General features: G+C 46.8%; 1 protein-coding gene across 4 annotated transcripts in view; it reads left to right on the top strand.

Annotated features, from left to right (window-relative positions):
• Positions 1–4141, top strand: part of Patz1 (POZ/BTB and AT hook containing zinc finger 1) — a 20726-nt gene extending 16585 nt beyond the window's left edge. For 2 of the 4 annotated variants that reach the window (XM_029483843.1, XM_021177056.2), the window contains one exon: positions 2419–4141. In XM_029483843.1, the coding sequence (XP_029339703.1) occupies positions 2419–2837 (419 nt within the window). In that variant the 3' untranslated portion in view covers positions 2838–4141. Of the gene's footprint in view, positions 1–940; positions 1079–2418 lie in introns of all 4 variants that reach the window. The other 2 variants (XM_021177058.2, XM_029483844.1) reach the window with 2 other exon arrangements.
• The last annotated feature ends 12130 nt before the right edge of the window (positions 4142–16271 follow it).

Consider the following 16271-nt stretch of genomic DNA (forward strand, 5'->3'; position numbering starts at 1 on the left):
AAAAACAAAAAAAAAGGAAGAAGAGTAGGGCACTGACCCACCCCAACCCCCAGTGAGTCTTACAATATTAAAACGCTTTGGTTCCTGCTAAAGGTACTTTCTGACCCTTGACTATGATGAGATTCAATGGCATACTTCTTTCTTGTGAAACAAGTCATTTTATTGCCTGATTTTTGTGGCTGTCATCCTCCAAAGGCCTTGTTACATTTGTGGAAATGGCCCAAGATCTGAGCTTCCAACTTGAGATACTTACGCCTTAAACTGACCAAAGCATGAGTGAGGTGTAAAGTGGAGCCTACTTCAAGATGGCGAGAGATCATTCTGGGTGTACTCGATGGATTTTCCAAAACCAAACTGAAAAGACCACCATGGATAAGGGATGACCATGATGTCACACAAGCTGCCTCCGTTCTTCAAAGGGTGGAATCGGCTCTTAAGTCATTGTTCTGAAGGCGGAAAAGTTAAAATAAAGTATGCTCCAACAGGTAGAAGAAAGGGGACCCCTGGAAGCATTCATTCCTTGGGGACTTCACTTGTCTCCATCTGGTTTTCCTTATATTATAAGCAGGCTTCTGCTGGCTGGAGTACCATATACTTGTCTGATCACATTTCTAGCCACGGTCTCTGCAGCTGACATGGGCCTGTGGGACATCTACTCAAACCACCTGGTACTGTGGCACCAAGTGAGCCAAGATGGCTGGCCTGGGCCCTTCAATGTAGCCTTGGCAGAGAAGCTGACTGATTCATGGACAGTGGAGCTCTCCGTTCTGAACCTCATGGCCTCATGTGATGATTGCAGATGCTTTTGAGCCAAGGAGAGAACCCCTTCCAGGTGCAGCTGACCAGGGAATGCTAGCCAGAGCTGCCAAAGAAAAGGCATGGGGAGCAGAGAGCTATCTCTTGCTGGCTGTGGGATCTCATCTCCTTTTGTCTTGTTTAGGTTTCTCCTCTGCCTCCTACTTAAAGGTCCATGTTAAAACCCACCACGGTGTTCCCCTTCCCCAGGTCTCCAGGCACCAGGAACCCATCCTGAATGGGGGAGCAGCGTTCCACTGCGCCAGGACCTATGGCAACAAAGGCAAGCGACCCCTTGCTCTGCACTTTGCTTCTCTGCGCAGACTGTGTTGTGGGGGCGCTGGGCCGGGTGGTGGGGAGGCAAGAATTGCAGTGCTCTCTCTAGGACAAAGTTTGCCATGGGTTTCTCACTCCAGGACAGTGAGTGAGGCTTTAGGGTACTGCTGATCCAGCCTGCCTCCTCTTCCCCAGCCTTCTTCCTTCATCTTGGCTAGCCCCCATTGACTGGAGCCCTACAGGGTTGCCCTAGGGCAGGAAGAGGAGCACTGCATGACGAGTTACTCTGGGCTTAGATACTGCCTATTGCCCTGTAGGACCTGTGTGGACCTGGTGCTGAATGCTTTCTTCTTGGTTGATCTTGTGGGTGGGTGGGAGCCAGCGGCTGGCTTTTCTATGATATCGGTGGTCGGTTGTCATAAGTGGCTGCATTTGTGAGATGCATGGCAGTAAATGAGTACCTGATTGTCTCTGGTTTGGAATTGGTGTGACAAGAGTTTCCAGGCTCATTGTTAACTTGTTGGTTCATGGTGTTTGGGGTGTCATGCTGTTGCCTTTTTGCCAGGACATGGCGGATGGTAGAGATGGCATGCCCCATGCTCCCATCACAGACCTCCCATCTTGGAATGGCTCTCTGGACCCAGGCAGGAAGCTGGTAGTTGGTAGTAGACCCCAGAGTGGGCCAGGCAAGGTAGGACAGTGAGGAACATCCATGTCTTGGTCTAGATGGGCTCCCCAGCTGACAGAGCTGTGCAGGGTCGCTTTTCATCTGTGTGCTTTGGCTGTATGGCCCTGGAAAGGGCTTTGCAGAAATGGAAATGTGGGCTTTGTATAAGCGTTGGTTGCCATGTGAGCCATCAGTAGGATCTAGCTGAGTAGAGGAACTCATGGTTCTCGTTCTGCCTGCTTTGTGAAGGTAGCCACTGGTGTAGCGCAGGGACAAGCCAATGATCCCTGCTCATCATAATCAGAACAGTTTTACTCCTGGAGGCACCTCTGGAAGCACCTAGAGATTGGGGATCTCTGGGTTGTTCTGACAACCCAGTAAGGGGATCCCTCCTTGGCCTTCCTCCCTTGAAGCAGGCTGAGGTGATGGTGAAGTCTACACACACATCCTCATTTAGAGCCTATAGTGAGGGAGGCTGGTGGCTCCAGGGCACTGTCATCTTGCCCCTACAGGCATTCCATGCTCCTACTCAGACCAGCCAAACCTCCATGGGTTCTGCCAGGTTAGTGACTGGCCAGGGTTGGCCCTCCAGGGCCTGTGAGCTGGCCTGTCATGGTCCCTCCAGGAGGGGATGGCTCTAATGCCTGGCCTCATCTCTGCCCTGTTTTGTTTTGTCATAGAAGGCCAGAAATGCTCACATCAGGATCTGATTGAGAGCTCCGATTCCTACGGCGACCTCTCAGACGCCAGTGACCTGAAGACACCAGAGAAACAGAGTGCCAACGGCTCCTTCTCCTGCGACGCAGCAGGTCCTAAAAACAAAATGGAGTCTGACGGGGAGAAGAAGTACCCATGCCCTGAATGTGGGAGCTTCTTCCGTTCTAAGTCCTACTTGAACAAACACATCCAGAAGGTGCATGTCCGTGCCCTTGGGGGTCCCTTGGGGGACCTGGGCCCTGCCCTTGGTTCACCTTTCTCTCCCCAGCAGAACATGTCTCTTCTTGAGTCCTTTGGATTTCAGATTGTTCAGTCAGCGTTTGCATCATCTTTAGTGGATCCTGAGGTGGACCAGCAGCCCATGGGGCCTGAAGGGAAGTGAGACATGCTGTGTCCCCACAGAACAGCCGCTGGGGACTGCTGAGCAATGCTGTGAATGCAGAGGGAAGTGATGTCTTTGGGTTCTGTAGCTGAGAGATTTTTATTCATTTTTAAATCCCATCCCTGCCCCTCCCTCCCTCCATTACCCCACCTGCTGTGGTCTTAGAAATAGACTCTCATCTGATACTCTCTGTAGAAATACTGAGAGACCCAATATGGGACAAGGGCAGAAAGCACTACATCGGCCTCTGAGGCAGCACCAGTTCTGGTTTCTCTAGTGGTCTGAAGCCAGAATTTCTGGTGCTCAGTTATTGGTGTCCTCACCCCGACTCTAAGGCACTCTTGGGCCTCGCTTGGTAGTTTTGGTCCCTCCCACTTCTTTCATTCCTCACCCCCCTGCCTCTGTCCTCAAAAGAAGTTAAGTAGGGTCTCTACCCTCTTATGGCCAACTATTTTTAAGGAAGCCAGAAACCTACAGCATCCCATGGACCATACAAAGAGTGTCCTCTGAGGTTGGCCCTGGTCTTCTCGAGCTGCTGGAAGCTAACATTTCACTGCCAGGACAAGCTCACCTACTGAGGACACCTCTACCCCAAATTCCAGTTCTTACTTGAGTTTAACCATTCAACTTGCTGTTGGGTTTTGATTCTCTAATTCTTATTATTGTTATTTTTAGGACCAGTTGTAGTGAATTGCTACTGAAAGCTACCCCAGGTGACACAGAGCTCTTTGTAAACCGCAGTCACACATTAGGGTTAGTATTAAACTTTGTTTAGGTGTACCATAATTAACTTGGCTAGTTGTTTGAAGTCTATGGAAGAAATAGTTTTATGCAAAATTTTAAAAAAAAATTCCAGTTTGATCAGGAAGAGGGTTCCGTGGTGCTGAGAGCCAGGAAGGTGGGAGAACCTCAGGTAGAGACATCGAGTACCTTGATTGTCTTACACTTGAGCAAGCCCAGGTTGACCTTGTGATGTGAATTGAACTGATCAGACTATATTAAAAACGTTAGTATGATATCTCTGCCTGCTCCCCCGAGTCCACTTTTTCAGCAGTGTCTTCAGGACTCGGAATCAGCCGTCTATACCCACTGCCCAGGAGGGGCCATGAGTGGTTCCAGAGAGACCTTGTTTCTTCTCTGCTGAACCTGTTCATTGTGCCTGGCAAAACACTGGGTAGATGTTCCCACCAAAGGACTTAAGTTCCAGGACTCATTAATGCAACACATACTAAGCCCATATTTTCACTGCTGTGTACCAGGTATGTTTCAGAGTCTGTAATGAATAAAATAGCCCTTGGACTTAATTGGAGACAGAGTTAACAAGCAGATTTGGATCTGGCTTCTGGATAATGAGAAATGCAAGAAGAAAGATAGCAGAAGTGGTGGGTCAGTGACAGCAGAAGACCACAGTAGGTAGGGTGGTCTAGGAAGGTTTGAGGCAAGGGGATTCAAGGCAGTCATCTGCTATGGAGGGACATGGCAGGGAAAAAAAATTACTTGTGTATATGCAGCCGCTTGAGGTCCGCTCCCCCATGCTACCCAGCTTGCTTTGCTGCTTGTTAGTTGTGAATGAATGAAGAAAAGACTCGTTTTTCTTTTTTCTTTTTTTGTTTTTTTTCGAGACAGGGTTTCTCTGTGTAGCCCTGGCTGTCCTGGAATTCACTTGGTAGACCAGGCTGGCCTTGAACCCAGAAATCCGCCTGCCTCTGTCTCCCCAAGCTTGGTTTTGGCTTTGGCTTTGGTTTGAAAAGACATTCCTTAGAAAGACATACGTAGTTCTGAGGGTAGAGGTAGGAGTGGCAAGCAACAAACAGGACAGGGAAGTCTGTCTGTCTGTCTGTCTGTCTGTCTGTGCGTGCTTGCACATGTGGCCGTCAAAGGGCAGTCCCCAGTTCTGCAGTGCTGTTCTACAGGAGCCGTCCTTTTTAAATGTTCACTGGTGTTTGCCTGCGTGTATGGCTGTGATGATGCCAGGAACTCTGGAACTACAGCTACAAGGCAGGTGTGAGGTGCCATGTGGTTGCAGGGAAATGAATGTGGGTCCCCTGGAAGAGCAGCCATGCTTTTAACCTCTGAGCCACCTCTCCAGCCCCTATCTTATTTTCTGAGGAACTCTTTCACTGCCCCAGGGTTCACTAAGCAGGTTATGCTGGCCAGCCTGCGGGCCCCTGGGATTACTGGTCTCCCAGTTCTGGGGTTGCAAGTGCACTTCACTGTGCTTGGCACTTTTTTCTTTTTAAACTTTTCTTTTTAAATGTGAGTTTCTTCTGGGGCTCACACGCAGGTTATGTTTTCAAGGCAAGCACTTCACTGACTGAACTATCTCCCAGCCCCACAGAGGATTAATGGGAACAAAACCAACGCCAGAGGGACTGGCAGACTTAAAGCACTTCCAAGGATCTTGAGAAATCAAGATCAAATGAATAGAAATAGTCTTTCATCTCCAAACAGAAAAAAAAGAAACAATCACTGATGAAGAGAAAGAAACAAGACCAGAAGGGACGAAGCACAACTTCACTTAGCCCCACGTTGATACTAATTACATTGCTGTTCTGCTATAAAGGCAGAGGCTTCAAGCCGTGCATTTACATGAGCTCTTGAGTGACTTGCTGGGTGGGCTCTGGCCATTTGCTGTGACTTAGCAAGCAGGATGATGTAGCATGCTCAAGTTTTATAGACTCAGCTTTGTGACCATTACAGAGTTTACAACTGATCACACTTGTGTTGAAGTGCAGGCCTGGCCTTGAGCCAAGGACTTGATGAAGTTGCCGAGTCCTTCCAAAGATTTTCTTAGTTCTGTGCTTAGACACCCCTGATACTGCCTTGGACAAATGGGAACTGTATTTATTTCTGTCACTGTCCTATGGCAGGAAATGAACAACAAAGTAAGCAGGTGCGTTTGCCTGCCCCAACAGCCTGTATCCTCCATGCCATAGACAGAAGCTGTGGAGGTAAGATGCAGAAAGGCCTTCACACCTGCCCAGGATATGTGCTTCTGCAAATTTCCAAAGGTCAGTCTCCCCTCATCAGACAAAGGGGGGGCTGAAAGACCGTCATCACAAGCTACGGGTCTACCCAGGCTTAGAGTGACCCTCCGTATCTACTGGGACCACACCCCAAACTTCCCTGGGCTTTACTAAAGTAAAGGTAGATTTGTCTGTGAGCATACCACAGAGCTAGCCCAGCGCTGCTGGAGGAGAAATTTGATCACCAGAACATAAAAGCTGGAGGCCTAGTCAGTTGTAGAACACAGTTGAGATGCTTTATGCAGCTCTGGCCTGATGTTTGCTTGTAAGGTGGGAAGCAGGACTGCTGGGGAGGGCTGTAGTAAAGCTGCTAAGACTTATCAACAGGGTATGAAAGCAGCCTCCTGTGGGAATGAGTAACAGCTCTTGCTCTTACCCTAGCTTCCTGTTCCTTCTCTGTCTCTCTCTCTCTCTCTCTCTCTCTCTCTCTCTCTCTTTTGGTTTTTCAAGACAGGGTTTCTCTGTGTAGCCCTGGCTGTCCTGGAACTCACTCTGTAGACCAGGCTGGCCTCGAACTCAGAGATCCACCTGCCTCTGCCTCCCAAGTGCTGGGATTAAAGGCGTGCGTTCCTTTTCTTAGCAGCCCTCCCCCAACCCACCCCCAAAAAACAATTGTGTAGCTCACCTCTGAATTCCCCAGGCTGGATTTGCTTCCTACTTGGTATTTCCCGGACACAAGTCCACACTTGTAGGTCTTTTTGTTTTTTAAACGTGTCAGCCTTTATGATTTCCAGTCATATGCTGTTCCAAATAAATACACTAGCCATTAGTAGTAATGACACATTAAAGGTGCCAACTACCTGTCTAACCATCACATATATCAATTCATAGTCCCTCAGAATAAGGGACGCACTAATTTAACAATCAACAGGCTTGATCCCAACACAGCTAAAGCAAGCAGTGAGAATGGATCCCACAGTGCAGCCTGAGCTGCTTCTGTGCCATCCCCCAGGGGCACTGTTATGACTTTACCACAGCCGTCCCATCCAGCTAGTGTCTACAGAGAGCTCTCAAGCTTAGAGCCTGAGTCACCCCCTGCCTTGTGCCTCTTGCTCTACCCCACCCCCATCTGTATGCCTGCATCTTCCACGACCCACAACCACCTTGAACTGCTGCTGCTCTCTCTAAGCACTGTCTCTTCTCTGGGCAATCATCACTGTGCCCTGGTTCATGCTTGTCCCGGAGACAGCCAGCCTGGCTCAGACCCTACAGGAACTTCTTTCAGAGTGATGTGGGCCTGTTTCCTCACCAAAACCTACAATAACAAAAAAGCAGTTTGTCCAGGGCTGCTAGGAGAACAAAGTACTGTTAGCTACCTAGAAAAGCACATTAGGAAACACTCAAAACCCCTCTCAGATTACCTCACCGATCTTTGCTCAAACCCCCCCTTCACTGTAATGGAGACAGTGAGCAAGAACAGGACTAGCAAACAATTTCTCTGCAGTGCCAACAGGTAAGCACTTTTGTCATTAAAAGAGGAAGAATTTATTTTATTTATTTTGACCATTTAAAACTGCAGGTTGAGCCGGGCGGTGGCGCACGCCTTTAATCCCAGCACTCGGGAGGCAGAGGCAGGTAGATTTCTGAGTTCGAGGCCAGCCTGGCCTACAAAGTGAGTTCCAGGACAGCCAGGGCTACACAGAGAAACCCTGTCTCGAAAAACCAACCCCCCCACCAAAAAAACAAAAAACAAAAACAAAAACCCTGCAGGTTGGGTATTGCTCTTTTATAATCCCAGCACTTCCCAGGAGGTAGAGAGGCAGGAAGATCAGGAGTTCAAGGCCAGCCTCAGCCAAATAGGGAGTTCAAGACCAGCTTGCTTGGGCTATGTTCAAAGAAAGTAAAGCACTTAGCTGCAAATAAAATTGAAGAAAGTCAATGACTGTGAGGCCAGGCTTGGGTAGGCTTCCAGCTGCCAGTGTATATTTTGCGAGGCCTCATCCTGGCTTAGAGGGTCTAGCCTCCTGCTGGGAGGCTCTGGGGTCCTGGTCTGCTGTGCAGTACCTTATCCTCCAGAAAGGCTGTACTGAGGCAGTCTACACAAGGAGGTCCAATGTGCTTATTGCCACGGCTGCCTAACCAATTCACTTTCTACCCTGTTTTTTGAGACAGGGTTTCTCTGTGTAGCCCTGGCTGTCCTGGAACTCACTCTAGACCAGGCTGGCTTCGAACTCAGAGATCTGTGTACTTTCTGCCTCCCGAGTGCTGGGATTAAAGCACAGCACACCCAGGTTACAGGAACCCCTTTAGAGCTTGATCTTCCACTGTGGATCCAACTCAAGATTTTGCAGGAAGCACTTTACCTTTTTGGGGGGAGGGACTTAGAAGTGGGGGAGACAGTGTCCCACCAGGTAGCTCTCGCTGGCCTGAATTCCCTATGTACTGGAGCCCTGAGCCCTTTAACCTCACAGCTCCTGTTTATTTGCTTGTGTAAGCTGCTTCCTCTGCCTGTAAAGTTCTTATCTCTTTATCTGCCTGAGAAACTCCAGAGGCCCATATCTGACTGCTGTTGTCTACAGTTTTCCCTGCCCCCCACCTCTGCTCTAAGACAGCTGGCACACTTGCTGGGTGCCAGGCACAGTGCCCCATGAGGAAAATATTCTACTTGAAGGTTCAGAGAGGTCCAGTGACTGCTTGTGTCTGAAGCTGTGAAGGGCAAGGTGAGGGCTCAGATCTGAGCTGACTGTGTGTCACTTCTGTACACTTCCCTGTTCTGCACGGTTCCCACTTGTACGTGGTCTGTCCCTTGTGATACTCAGGCTCAAATGAACAAGCACACTAGGCAAGAGTAAAAGACCAAGCCGAGATGCAGGGGAGAGGTGGAAGCCCGGGACGGGTAGACATCCCCACAACTTGGGACCCTTCCCAGGATTCCTTCCCCTCCAGCTCTTGGAAACATCTTAAATGCTTTAAGCTGTAGAAGGCACCCAGGAACTCCAAGTAGGTCATCTTTGTCTCTTGGGACAAGGACTTGGACTCGGCCCTCCGATTCCTCTACCCCAACAAGGAGATTACTCTTCATGCCAGTAACTGAAACCAAAGTGCTTTGGTCCATCCCACAAGGGACACTGACGAGGAACCCTTAAAGATGAGCCCTTCCCCTCCAGCATCAGCTCAGACCTGGAACGTAGACCTTTACTTTGTTCTAAATCAGTGTTCAGAGGTGGACGCAGGTTCAAGGCAACAGAGGGTTTCAGATACAGATACACCTACTGCTTCAGGCCTTCCATGATTCCAGCCACAGAGAACATGTCCCTGACTGCCCCTAGTGGCTCATCATCCTTCCTCTCCCTGCTACCTTCCTCTTTATTATCTCACCTCCTTTTTTCCTTCATCCTGGGCCAACCCTTTGCCCTCAGGTACTCAGAACTCCTCCCACTGTTTTGCAGAGTACATTCTTCCTTTGGGGGGTGGGGGAAAGCATAAGAATACCAATGATAAGAAGAATGGGCCTGGGGTATAGCTCAGTTGGTAGAGTGCTTGCCTAATCTGCATGAAGCTAGTACTCTATCTTACAGAGCACTACACAGTAAATAGGTGTGGTGCATAGCAGTTGGAAGGTTCAAGAGAAGTTCAAAGTCGTACTTAGCTATATAGCAAGTTTGAGACCAGCCTGGGTTACACAAGACTCTCAAAAACAACAAAAACCACAAAATTGTCAACAGTCTTTAAAATATCCCCTTTAAATTAGGAATTCCACTCTTCGAAGCTGTACAACAAAGTAACTCTAAAGATCTTATTGTCCAAAACTCATGCAAACTGTCCATTGGTTAGCTCATATATAAAGATCATTTCAAAACATTTGATACCATGAGAGAAAAATGCTTATCTTAAAAGGTGCTATGGTTTGGGTGGTAGTGGCACATGCCTTTAATCCTAGAACTTGGGAGGCAGAGGCAGACGGATTTCTGAGTTCGAGACCAGCCTGGTATATAGAGTGAGTTCCAGGACAGCCAAGGCTACACAAAGAAACCCCATCTCAAAAAACACAAAACAAACAGCCAAAAAAAGTGATTATGGTACAGGAGACATAGCTCAGCAGTTAAGAACACTTGTTGCTCTTGCAGAGAACCTGAGTTGGTTCAAGGTACTCTCATGGCAGCTCACAGTCATCCATAACTATAGTTCCAGGAGATCTAACACCCTCTTCCAACTTATGCAGGCATACATAAGAGCAGACAAAATATTCCTACACATAAATAAAATATAAATCTAGAAATGATACGAGGGGTTGGGGAGATGGCTCAGTGGTTAAATGTGCACGCTGCTCTCCCGGAGGAGCCAAGGGTGACTCCTAGCACGTACAGAAGTTAGTTCACAACTACTTGTGACTCTAGCTCCAGAGGATGGAAAAGCTCTGACCTCTTGAGGACACCTGCACCCATGTATACCCAGGCACACATACACACATGCACACACACACACACACACACACAATGTTAAGAGTTACGAAAAAGCAGTTATTAGAAAGCAGCAGGCTGTAATAAGGAAACTATTGCTTATGCTACAAGGTTTGAACAGTTAGAAGATACAGGAAATGTAATTGCAGCTGGTTTGCTTGAGTCCCTCATACTGTTAACAACATAAAGATGTAATGCCAAGTCAAGCCCTTTCCCACTGGGTAGCTTGATGTGGACCAAGCAGGTGCTTGGGGTGTTGGCTCAGTGCTAAGAGTGCTTGGTATAAGGCCAGGAATAAAGTCGGCGTTTGACGCTGGGTAACACAAACAACACAGAATTTAAACCTAGTAAGAAGTGTCTCTGTTGTGAAGACTCATTTTAAATGTTTACAGATACAAAATGATCCACTTTGGGGCTGGAGAAGGGCTCAATGGTTCCGAGCTACTCTTACAGGGGACCAGAATCAGTTCCCAGCACACACATGGTGACTTACAGCTGTAACTAATTTGAGTTCCAGGGCATCTGATGCCTCTTCTGGCCTCCACAGGTACCAGGCACACATGTGGTGCACAGACATATATGCAGGCAAAACACCCATAAGTATAAAATTAAACTTTAAAACAACAAAAATATTCATTTTGACTTTGTGCGTTAATGCAGGAGCTTGCTCATGCTAGGCAAAGACACTACCTTCAGAATACAATCCCAGTCCTAGTATTTATTTTTATTTATTTATTTTGGTTTTTTGAGACAGGGTTTCTCTGTATAGTCCTGGCTGTCCTGGAACTCACTTTGTAGACCAGGCTGGCCTCGAACTCAGAAATCCGCCTGCCTCTGCCTCCGGAATGCTGGGATTGAAGGCGTGTGCGACCACGCCCCGCCCTAGTATTTATTTTTCAGATGTCTCTCAAGCTCCCCTTTCCTGGTGACTCATGTGGAAGGCAGGTGTTATAGTTCAGACCTAGAGTGTCCTCCAAAAGCCTGCCTGTGTATTAAAGGCTTGCTCCCCAGCTTGGCACTATTTGAATAAAGCTGCCATAAACATCCATGTGTAAGCTAGGTGGGTGGACATATGCTTTCAACAATTTTGTATAAATACCAAAGAACACGCTCGCTGAATCATATGGTAGGAACATGGCAAATTTTTCCTCTGTGTGTGTGTGTGTGTGTGTGTGTGTGTGTGTGTGTGTGTGTGTAAGGCAGAGATTGATACTGCGTTTCTTCCTCTACCCTCTGGTTTCTTTGTTTAAAGCTGGCACCCTGGTGAGGCTGCTCCAGTGCTGGGATTACATACCTGTGTGGTTGAGCTTGGCTTTATGTAGGTACAAGAGCCATTTCCACAGTCTATCATCTTTCTCCTCCCCTTCCTCCTCCCCCTCTTCTTCCTCCTCCGTTTTTGAGAGATAGGATCTTATTTTATTTAGCCTTGAACTCATAATCAGTCGAGTAGGCCCCAAATTCCACATCCTTCTTCTATTTCCCAGGTACTGGGTACAGATGCACAGCACCACAAACAGCTCTAATTTTCTTTTGTCTTTTGAGACAGTGTCTCATTGCACACTTTACAAAGCTGGTTTTGAACTCACAGAGATTCTCCTGCCTTTACCTCTGATTGAAGCTGAATGCTGGGGATGGAGGCCTGGGCCTCTGAATCTTGGTGTTTTTATTTTAGCTTATTTTGAAAATGGGTTAAGTTTTAAGAGTATATGTTGCAGGATATTTGTTCACATTGTGAACCCCAAGATTGTTATTTACTGGAAAAAAAAACCGTTTCTAGTTGTGGTGTGGCTCAGCCCTTAGCGCACTCTTTTTAAAAAAATTGTTTTATGTATATGAATACATTGTCCCTATCTTCAGACACACCAGTAGAGGGCATCAGATCCCAGTACAGACAGTTGTGAGCCACCATGTGGGTGCTGGGAATCAAACTCAGGACCTGTGAAAGAACAGCCAGTGCTCTTAGCCGCTGAGCATCTCTCCAGCCCCCTAGCATATACTTTTAATCTTTCTGGCTGGAAATGCAGACATGCCTTTAGTACAGACCTTTAATCCCCAACAGTGGAGGTAAAGTTAATTTGTAGAAGGAAGCACTCCTGTTTGAAAATTATGTCTAATTGAGTGGCAGACAGTGATGAGTCATAGAAGGATTTAACAGAATAGGATATGCCCAGTTCTCAGAGAAGAGAGGGAAAAGAAGCTACTTAAGAGAGAACAGCACAGCCGGGCGTGGTGGCGCACGCCTTTGATCCCAGCACTCCAGAGGCAGAGGCAGGCAGATTTCTGAGTTTGAGGCCAGCCTAGTCTACAAAGTGAGTTCCAGGACAGCCAAGGCTACACAGAGAAACCCTGTCTTGAAAAACCAAAAGAGAGAGAGAAAGAGAGAGAAAGAAAGAGAACAGCACAGAGAGGAAAGGGAGGAGGCAGTTTCATTGGGAGAGTTTTACAGAGACAGGCTGAAGAGAGAGCAAGTCAAAACAGAAAGCCAGTGAACGAGAAAAAGCTAGATTAGAACAGATTGCTAGGGGCTGGAGAGATGGTTCGGCGGCAGTTAAGAGCACTGACTGCTCTTCCAGAGGTCCTGAGTTCAAATCCCAGCAACCACATGGTGGCTCATGACCATCTGTAATGGAACCAGATGCCCTCTTCTGGTGTGTCTGAAAACAGCTACAGTGTACTCACATAAAATAATACTCACATAAAATAATAAAATAAAAATATAGAGCAGACTGGTAGAGTTAGCATGGGGCCAAGCACATCAAAAGTCAGAGGCTGAGGGTGAAGCCAGATTGAATCAGTCAGCTTGGAGAGGACTTCGAGGCAGAACAGCTGAGTTGAACCAACCTGTCAGAGTTCAGAAAGAACAAGGAAGGGTGATCTTAGCAGCAAGTCTCAGAGGCTGAAAACATTTTGAGCAATATAAGATTGTATGGCGGCTAGAAGCTTCTAGGACTATGCCTAAGTTAGCAGACTGAGGCAGTAAGCCTCAGAGATGACAATTACAACAGGCAAATAAAAGTTCTGTAACAAGTATAGCTTAGTGTATAACGTAGTGTATAGTTTAGTGGTGTATAACACTTGTCTAAATAGAATAATCTAGGTTTAGTGGTCCATATGCTGCTGTTAGGAAATTAAAGTAGGAGGACTGCTGCTATGAATTCAAGACCTGTCTGAGCAGTGGAGATCCTATCTCAGCAAACACAAAATTGGAAAAAAAAAAGTATTGCAAATAATTAGGTCAGGTGCGCTGGCTTCAGTATAAGGCAGGGGAATTCACAGCCCTGACACAGCCTGGAGAGGTGGCTCAGCTATTAGGGGCACTTGCTGCTCTTTCAGAGGACCCAGCACCTACAAGGTGGCTCACAACCATCAGTAACTCCAGTTCCAGGGGAATCTTTGACACCCCCCCCCTTCTGACCTTTGTGGGTATCAGGCACACATATGGAACACACCTCTACCTGAAGGCAAAATACTCATACACATAAATTTAAAAAAATTCTATCTATCTATCTATCTATCTATCTATCTATCTATCTATCTATCTATCTAGGGCCAGATGTGGTGGTGCACAACTTTACCAGCCCTCGAGACATGGATCTCTGGGAGTTTCAGGCCAGCCTGGTCTACATAGTGAGCTTCAGGTAAATCAGGACTGCAATGGTGAGACTCTGTCTCCTAAATAAATAAATCTATCTAAAAATTTTTTTAAGGAAAGAAAAAGTTTCAGGCCAGCCTGAGTGAAGTAGTGAAGTGGTAAGTTCTGGCCTGGCAGTGGTGGTTCACACTTTTAGTTCCCAGCACTTGGGAGGTAAGGAAAGTTAATTTCTCAGCTTGAGGTCAGCTTAGTCTACAGAGTGAGTTCTATGACAGCCAGGGATACACAGAACCCATCTCCAATCCCTGCTCCCACAGAACAAAAGTTCTGTATATATTTGCTGAGTAGTCAGTCCTCCATCACTGTGTCTCACGCAAGTACTTCCTTTGACTGTGTTGGCTCATCCTCTCCCTCTCTGATACTGTCTTTCCCAGAGCATACATTTTTGTAATTTCCATTAAGTCCATCCTATCAGTGGCTTCTTTCATGCATCAAGCCTTTGTTATTCTCTCCCATACCTGTCTGTCTGTCTAGGATGTAGTCTGGGTCAGCATCAAAATTGTGGAGTGCCTTCTGCCTCAACTTCCTGAGTGCTGGGACTGACCACTGTGCTGATGTGTTGTCTCTATAAGTAGTCACTACCCCACACCCTCTAGACGTTAAGGAAATCCTGTGTGCACACGCACGCTCATATTAGATGACCACTGTTAGAGTTGGTTCTCGTCTTCTACTGTGTACATCCCAGATATTAAACTCAGGTTGTCAATCATGGCAAACATGGCCTTTATTTACTGAGCCATCTCACTGGCCCCTCATTTAGCTCCCACACCCTTGTGGAGTTACATGTTTGGTTTTACACTTTATATCTTATTCTATGATACATTAATTTTTGTGAGATGTATAATATGAGTCTAATTTTTTTATGTGGCTGCATAGTTTTTCTGTACCAAGATACTGTATTGTCTTTGTCCCTTTGTCAACGATCAGTTTCTCCCCTGGAAACAGGGGCAGCATACCTGTGTCTCAGCTACTGGAAGCAGGCAGCATACCTGTGTCTCAGCTACTTGGGAGGACAAAGGCTGACTCAGGAGTTCAAGATTGGTCTGGGCAACATAGTGAAACCCACCTTAAAAAAAAATCTGCTTACAGTGTTTCTTGTTCTGTTTGTGAGCTCTATTCCTGCACTGATATACTTGTCTATTACATGAGGTATGTGCCTGTCTTCTGACAACAAGAGGCTGTCTCAGTGTAAGAAGATTTTGGTTTGCATTTATTTATATTCATGTGTGTAGCTTGAATGTGGAAATCAGAGGACAACTTTCAGTTGGTTGTTGGTTGTCTCTTTCTAGGATGTGGGTCCAGGGATAGAACTCAGGTCGTCATGCTTGGTGGCAAGTACCATTACCCACTAAGCCATCTTGGCACCCCCACCACCACCTTGTTTTGAGTCTGAAGACCAAAGAATTTCGGTTCTCAAAGTGTAGCCCCTTACTTCAGTGTTGGTTTGGCTATTCTGTGTCTTTTTCCTCTCTCCATGTAAACATTAGGAATCAGTCTATCTAGAACTACAAATAACTGACTGCAACTTTGGGATGTCTATGAGCCTATAAGTTGGGTTGGAAGGACTCACCTATCTCGGCAACATCGAGTCACCCCATCCATAAACATGGACAGTGGTATTAGTCATTTGATTTTGTTCATCAGCATTTTATAAGCATTTCACTAAATCTGTCTTATGTTCCATTTTTCTTCTGTCTCACTTTGAGTGTACTGGGAAGCAACTGAGTTTTTTATATTTGTCCTATATGACCATGGAAGGGACTGCTTAGCATGGTTCTCACCCCTGGCGAAGAGTCAAAAGGGCAGGGCCTCCAAGACTGTTTATGGTTACTGTGGGTACAGGGCTTGTCTGTATAATAATGTACATATTTTACTTACTGTTCCCCCTTCAGGAGATATTTCCCCTGCCATGATAATTAGAAACAGCACAAGTCTGGGAGTTAAGGGTGTATCTATGTTCCTCAGCAAAAATGGTAAACACTGTGACTTTCAGGACGGCCCTTAAAGCTGTGGGAAAGAACTCTGAACTTGAACATGAGTTCAAGAATATATAATTTCTCAACTATGCAAAATATAAGGATGCTCTATGAATTGTATACAGAGCTTCACGGACCTAAAAGAACAGAGGCAGCTGTACCAATAAACCAGCTTGTCAGAAAGATACAAAGGCGGGCAGATTCTTGAGTTCAAGGTCAGCTTGGGACAGAGCCAATTTAAGTCTAGGCATGGTGGGAATGATATCAGGATGGAACCCCAGCCGGGCATGCTGGCACACGCCTTTAATCCCAGCACTTGGGAGGCAGAGGCAGGCAGATTTCTGAGTTCAAGGCCAGCCTGGTCTACAAAGTGAGTTCCA

Source organism: Mus caroli, chromosome 11, assembly GCF_900094665.2.
Source record: "Mus caroli chromosome 11, CAROLI_EIJ_v1.1, whole genome shotgun sequence".
In the NCBI taxonomy this organism is placed as follows: Eukaryota; Metazoa; Chordata; class Mammalia; order Rodentia; family Muridae; genus Mus; species Mus caroli.